General features: G+C 35.8%; 3 protein-coding genes across 3 annotated transcripts; 1 reads left to right on the top strand and 2 right to left on the bottom strand.

Annotated features, from left to right (window-relative positions):
- Positions 1-924: 924 nt before the first annotated feature.
- Positions 925-2,201, bottom strand: LOC132314695 (protein FAR1-RELATED SEQUENCE 9-like). Its single transcript, XM_059813524.1, has 3 exons — positions 1,400-2,201; positions 1,166-1,311; positions 925-1,044 (listed from the first exon to the last, which is right to left on the bottom strand). Exons 1-3 carry the CDS (start codon positions 2,199-2,201, stop codon positions 925-927), a joined length of 1,068 nt encoding a protein of 355 aa, XP_059669507.1.
- Positions 2,202-2,365: 164 nt separating this feature from the next.
- LOC132314694 (protein FAR1-RELATED SEQUENCE 5-like) lies at positions 2,366-3,484 on the bottom strand. The gene has a single exon (XM_059813523.1). It carries the CDS (start codon positions 3,482-3,484, stop codon positions 2,366-2,368), a length of 1,119 nt encoding a protein of 372 aa, XP_059669506.1.
- A 1,182-nt stretch (positions 3,485-4,666) lies between these two features.
- LOC132314693 (F-box protein At5g07610-like) lies at positions 4,667-5,965 on the top strand. The gene has a single exon (XM_059813521.1). It carries the CDS (start codon positions 4,667-4,669, stop codon positions 5,963-5,965), a length of 1,299 nt encoding a protein of 432 aa, XP_059669504.1.
- The last annotated feature ends 1,055 nt before the right edge of the window (positions 5,966-7,020 follow it).

Raw genomic sequence — 7,020 nt, 5'->3', positions numbered from 1 at the left:
ACTGGTCAAGCCCTTGGTCTCAATGGGGAAAAAGAGGCAACAAGGAGAAGTAGGGAAGGGCCAGTATGACCTTGAACGAGAGGAGAGACAGGGAGCACCTAGTAGAGCCCAGTACTTGTATGGACTCATAATGCACTTTTTGCTGAGCCAAGCTTGGCTTGAGGAAAGATGCACAAAAGCTCTCTATCAGAGATCCTACATTTGGTTTTTGCACATCCCAGTGGTGGTTTGGAAACTCATTAAAATGCTGTATTCGCTGGTGTACATCTGAATGTTTGCTTTGCAGTTCAATTAGTAATCCAAGGATGCCCATTATTTGTATATTGATTGGATTATCAACCACTAAGTTTTACTATTATTTTTATTAACAAACAAATTCTCTCACAAGAATACCTATTATTTTTATTGATTGAGCCTTTTTCATGAAAAAAACATCTACCAAGAATAATCTAAATTCATTATTTGCTTGAATAAAGAAAAAAAGTTTTTTTTTTTTTTTTTGACAAGTACATCACTGGACTTGTATCTTCTTGTCAAAAGCTTCAGATACCTCCATCCTTGAAACCTTACAAAAGAACATTTGGTTTACCCTTTTAAATTGGTTTCAGGGTTTAAGTACTGATACAAGAACTTCAAACTACGGATCATGGAATAAAGACAACAAATTTACTAAAAGTAAAGGCAAGGCAATCACTCATTACAATCCAAACATTACATAGTATCCTTAATATGATAAAAGTGCAATTCTTGGAAGAAAGTAGCACTCTCTAAAACAAAATAAAACAATTTCAGACTATTGATCTTCATAAGTCATCCAACTTCAACTTTCATGTTGGCCAATTGGTAGAAATCCTACAAAAAATATTTATATGTGTGTGGTTAGTTAAGAATAGTGTTGTTTAGAATGAATTATAGAAAAAAAATCTACAAAGTTGTACCAATTAAACCATCATCTTTTAGGGAATCAACAGGATTTAACGACTCTTGAGATATTAGCATTTGTCGGCTTCTTTCACAATCACCGGGGTTGTTTGAGATGACATCCTACAAAAACGTGTTGAAAAATGTCATGCACAAATGAATATATAACCTATAAATTATTTATTTACTATATGAAGACGGGCTATTAATGTATTTTGAGTTATTAAAGTAAAATGAAATGTACCTCATGGGAAAGACTTGGATTGTAAAAATTAGCATGCATTGGTGTACCAAATGAACGACCATTCGTCATATGAACATGGCCAACTGTAGTGTCTGAGCTACCAAAGGTGCTAACTGAATGCTTTACACTTGTTTGTGCTTTTGGTGCTGCAATAAATAATTATAACTCATAAGTTTGGATAGGTAAATTCAATATGAAAAACAAATTGAGTAAATGTAGAGAAAATTGTGTTACCTCCTGCCTTCTTACGTTTTTTCTTTTCCATATGGCTTTTTAACCGTGCATTGGTTATTCCCTTTTCCCTTACACGTAAAGGATCCAATATGGACATATCATTAAACTGTACACAACTTTCCGCGGTATGATCACAACTAGAATCAGCACTTCTTTTATAGAGATTGCAAGCCTCCATTAGTTTTTGAGTTTCATCCCACATTGATTGCACATGGCTTTTTGCCACATTTTTTCCTTCATCACTCAAAACCAAGTAATTGATAGCACGATAAGCCTGTTGAAGTAAGAAGTTCCTTTCTACAGTTAGTGATGTTTTTTTTTGCGTGGATAACTCACCTTGGTCAAAAACAACATTTCTATCTTTTGCACATTTCTTCCATCTATCAATAATATATTGAGATGGTATCTCGGTGATATTCCACAAATTGAGAACCTTAAGTGCATGCCGACACAACCATCCCGCGGACTCAAACATTTTACAAGAGCACGTGACGTTATAATTTGAGGAGTCGTACTCTATAATGTGGCACTCTTTGTGACGCTCCTGAAACGCACGATAATTGTGAAGTTTATTAAGACTACCAAGTTGTTCTAGATGCACCTTCAAACTAGAAAGAAACTCATCTTCAAATAAGTAATAAATACTAGTTGTATAAACACTAGCTGCTTGTTCCAATATTTCACTCTCTCTTATTTTTGGTTGCACCATTCTATGTTTACAACGAAAATCTTCATGAGTCTCTGCCAAACGCATCTTCTCACATTGTTCTTCATAATGTAGCACAAATTCCATTAAGGCCATGGTCTTGCAAGATATCTTCTTTAAAACATTATTCATACTTTCACTCCTTTGAGTGGATTTAATACGAAGAGTGAAGGTGTCTAGGCTAAAAGCGGGACACCACTTTTCTTTTAATCCATAAAGTGTTTTAAGCCATTTGTTGCCTCCATCACAAAATCTTCTAATCATCTCATCCCAAGTTGCTTCAAATTCATCCTTTTTTTTTCACAATGTAGACATTTGTTAAACAAACATTTGAACTCATAATTAGCATACAAGCTCCCAATGTTTTGAGTTGCATTCTTCGAAATGTGCCATGAGCAAAGACGATGACAAGTATTTGGAAAAACTTTCTTAATGGCATTTGCCATTGCTTGACACTGATCGGTAAATATAGTCTTCGGTGCTTTATTCTCCATTGCCTCTAAAAAAGTTTCAAATAACCAAACAAATGAATCGGTAGTTTCATCTAACAAAAATGCACAACCAAATAAAATATTTTTTAAGTGATGATTGACCCCGACGAATGGAGCGAAGATCATGTTATATTTGTTTGTTCGATATGTGGTGTCAAACACCGCAACATCTCCGAAACAATCATAATCAAATTTTGATCTCCCGTCTCTCCAAAAGAAATTTGCCAAACGACCTTCCTCGTCTAATTCTTCATCATGATAGAACATATGGTCTTCAATTCGACAACACCTGAAATGTTTCATTATACTTTGTGCATCTCCTCTTTTAATCAGATTTTGCTTCTTTTCATTGATAAAATTGTGACAATCTCTTTGAGTAAATCCAACATGTTCAGACCCACCAACTTCCTTTGAAATATATGAGTAGGCTTTTGTCCCTTTTATACCAGCATCAACCATAGAATTAATAATGCTAGCACTGGCAGAATCTATATTTCTATTTATTCTTAAAAATTGTCTCTCTTCTGGAGCAACAAAATCATGGTTGTGATCATCACTGAAATGACTTACCTTCCACATTCCATTTATAATGGAAAACCTAATTGAAGCCTTACAACCCATTCGTGTCACCAATCTTCTAACCTTTTTCAGATCGGAAGGATCACCATATCGATATTGTCTTGAAAATGCACACAAATATTCACGTTGCCTGATTACTCCACCACTCCCATGTCGATAATTTCCTTTTCGAACACTAAAACCCTTCTTCAAAGCATACTCACAGTACAATCTATATGCTTCATCTTCACTAGAAACTTCCATTCCAATTTTAAGTACGTTAAAATCCCCATTTTCATTTCTCAACAACTCTGAATCTGATGACTCCATTTTGATGAGTTGCCTATTAAAACCACAAAATCTATTTACAATAAGAAAACCTATCAAACTACTTTTAGAATTAGAAGGACAAAAAGAAAACGAAAAAAGAGAGAGTACTTAATTTTGACACACATTAATGATATCCATGACACATAAAACAGTAGTTGATTTATCAAATTGATATGACTTGCAAATACTATTACCTTTTTAACACTTCAATTAATTCTCATTATTATTATTATTTAAGCAACAATCAATACATAAATCAACAAACAATGACTGGTGTCTAGGATGACAATGTAGAACAAGGAGAATAAAAGCAGTCCATTAGAAAATAATATAGCAGAAATTTTAGATTTTCACAAGATTAAAAAAAAGTGATGGGAGAAGATAGAATAATAATTGGTAAAGTCATACCTCTTCCGGTAACTTCTTCGTTGTAGGCTTTGTCGACCAGAGAGAAAATTTTGGACTGAATTGTTTATTGCCACTATCCGGGATGGAGTGAAATAAAAAAATATTTTTTCAGAAGTACTTTATGGGTTTGGGGAAAAGAATTTTAGGCGGGATTTTGGGTTTGGGGAAAATAATTTTGGGCGGGACTTTTGTTTTCAGCGACTGTTTAGATGGTGTTAACTTTCTGTCTTTTTGTTTCCCTGTTTTGGCTGAGTTGAAGCTGACATGGAATGTTTCTCTAATATGACATATGGCATTATTCTATTGGATGGGGGTACCAGTTAGTGGCTTTGACGTGGCACCCCTGAGGTACTCAATAATTTCTCAGGATTTGGGAGGGAGAAAATAGAGAGAGGAAGTGGGAATATTCTATTAAGTAAATAATTTACCTTAAAAATTACAGGTAAAGTATTAGTTACATCAAACATGTCATTGTAATTTATCATTATTTATATTATATACATATAAACTGTTATGAACGAACCAAACGTGAGTTGTGAGTTGTCGGTCAGTCAGTCGGTGTTTTATTAGGATTTCACTTGGGATTTTATCTTCACCGGGTTTTATTAGGTTTTGATTTCCTTGCCTATATAGGTCACAACGCAAGCGGTAGCAGAAGGTGGGTAGTCGGTTGGGATCGAAAGGCGTCTGCTCGAGATCGAGATCGAGATCGAGATCGAATGTTGTCTGCTTGAGATCGAAAGGCGACTTTTTGATCGATCAGAGAAGAATTTAATGGCTTCTCACTTGAGAAGGTGCCACCGAAATAATGTGCAGAGACCGTCGAGGGCGGTCCAAATCTCTGTCGCCGCCGCTAAAATCATCGTCGGCAACGCCGACCTTGTGATGGAGATCCTTAAGCGTCTACCGGTGAAATCCCTCTTTCGATTCAGGTCAGTCTCTAAAACATGGCTCTTTCTCATCTCCAGTCATCGTTTCTCTCTCCTCCACTGGCTACATCAGCAGCCTCCACAATTCCATGATCCCAAAATCTCCGGCCTTTTCTTCACCTCTAGATCCGGATCTGGATTGATCAAATTCATTCCTCTCATTTACTCTGACTTGAAAAATTCTACTACTATTACTATTAATGGCGGAGATGAAAACAACCCACTCGCTCAATTCACTGATGTGAATACTAGTACAACCGTAGACTCCTCTTGTAATGGTTTTCTACTCATCTGCTGCCAAACTAAGCTATATACTTATAGTGGTCCAAGGAGGTCTTTCCACGTTTACAATCCTACTACCAAGCAATTCTCTACTCTTCCCTGGCCTTTTTCCCAGGCGTTCACTTTTCCTGGTGAGAATGTGTTTTTGGTTTTTGATCCTTTAAAATCACTTCACTACAAAGTTGTTTTGCTTCAGAGTAAATTGCATAGGTCTTCCCTCTTGTGTCAATTGCATATTTATTCCTCAGAAACCAATGCCTGGTCTTCACCACCCAATATTGGTGATCAGCATTCTTTTCGGGTATCATTACGTGTGAACCTCAATAATGGAGTCTATTGCAATGGTTCCATTCATTGGATTTCCTACAGCCAACTCGAAAATTCCATATACTTTGATGTTGATGAAGAAAGATTCTGCTCAATGCCATCTCCACCATTTCTGATTACTGTTTATAGATTCTGGCATTTTGGGAAGTCCAGAGGTCATTTGCATTTTATTAATTATTATGATGATAACGGATTTAATGTCAACGTCTTCGAGATGGAGAGTGATTACTCCAAGTGGACATTGAAGTATCGGGTTGACCTGAACGCAATGGTGGTTGATCTTGCATCAAAGGAGGAGATGGTTGTCTGCGATGATACTGTCTCTGTGCTTCGTTTAATTCACGGAGAAGATGAAGGGGACGTGTTTTTGGTGCTATTTGTAGGAACCAATATGATCATCTCCTACAACATTAAGGATAACATCTTCAAGAAGCTTGCTGATGTAGGACGCCATCCTGTTTCCTCTTCTCGTGGCCTTTCGTGGTTTAAAGACTCTAGCGTCTATCGATACATTGAGACAATATTTCCTGTTTAAGTATCACTTTGGGTTGGGTGATCTTTATTTCACTGTTGTAGTTTAAGCTTAACTTCAATCCTGAAATCTATTTAGTTTACATTATATTTTACTAATATTATTTCAATGTTTTATGTCTCAATTTCATTCTATGGTTATTGGTCACCAGTTAATCTACGGCCCTACCATTTGAATCCTTATACAAAAAAATGAAAACATAAAAAAGTTCTTATACAAAACTCATAAGGTTATCTTTTTTGTTTTAATTGTTTGGACTCAGTTACAAAATCACCATTTTACTCTATCCTTAATTTCAATCAAATAATATGTTGTCATATCATTTCTTACTATTTAATAACCTATGCTAGTTTTGATCTTCTTCTTTTTAAAGTTATTCTCATTGGTGAACAATGCAATAAATTATATAACCCGATTAATAGAGCACCTCCATTGCAAAAGCTAAACAAATCCTTAAAAAATGGTTAATCCATGCTCAGCACAGTGCAAACATCTATGAAAGGAACAATCCGTATTCAATCCACTTAACTTGAAGAACCAGACAAGTTAAAGTTCCGACTTCACACTCCCTGCAAGCTCCCCTCTCTAACTCCCACTCTATGCGACTTAAATTTTACTCGCTTTTGTACTTCCATTCTCAAATTGTCTCCCGGTCCGTGTGACACCGTCTCACATAATGGTGTTTTGCCCTTGTCACTTGTTCCACAAATAGACAATAGCCTGCCTGAAAATACATACATACTGCTTTTTTCCTACTTTTGGCACCAAAACTTACCTTCTACATAATCAAATTTGAAGACAAAAAGCACCATAATTTGAATTCTCACTAGCCAAAAACTACATGCCCATGTCAACCTATCATTTTAACTAGAAATCAAAGTCATGACTCCACATTTCTGATTTCACTCACAGTCTCATTCCATAATTTGCAAATCACCTCACCACCTTCAACAGAATCAACTTTTTATTGAAATAACACCATTCAAATTGAACCAAGTTAAGATTGAATCATTCAAATTGAACCAAGTTAAGATTGAATCATTCAAATTGAATCTTAC

Source organism: Cornus florida, unplaced genomic scaffold, assembly GCF_030987335.1.
Source record: "Cornus florida cultivar Cherokee Brave unplaced genomic scaffold, ASM3098733v1 CherokeeBrave_3.0.0_Hap2_Chr06, whole genome shotgun sequence".
NCBI lineage: Eukaryota > Viridiplantae > Streptophyta > Magnoliopsida > Cornales > Cornaceae > Cornus > Cornus florida.
The sequence above is the reverse complement of the archived record's forward strand: the minus strand, read 5'-3'. Positions and strand labels throughout refer to the sequence as shown.

Excerpts from the sequence above, each read along its gene's own strand:
- LOC132314693 (XM_059813521.1), top strand. The coding sequence starts at position 4,667 with ATGGCTTCTCACTTGAGAAGGTGCCACCGAAATAATGTGCAGAGACCG.
- LOC132314694 (XM_059813523.1), bottom strand. The coding sequence starts at position 3,484 with ATGGAGTCATCAGATTCAGAGTTGTTGAGAAATGAAAATGGGGATTTT.
- LOC132314695 (XM_059813524.1), bottom strand. The coding sequence starts at position 2,201 with ATGGCCTTAATGGAATTTGTGCTACATTATGAAGAACAATGTGAGAAG. Across the intron at positions 1,312-1,399 it reads AAAACGTAAGAAGGCAGGAG|CACCAAAAGCACAAACAAGT; the intron begins GTAACACAATTT and ends TATTTATTGCAG. Across the intron at positions 1,045-1,165 it reads ATCCAAGTCTTTCCCATGAG|GATGTCATCTCAAACAACCC; the intron begins GTACATTTCATT and ends ACGTTTTTGTAG.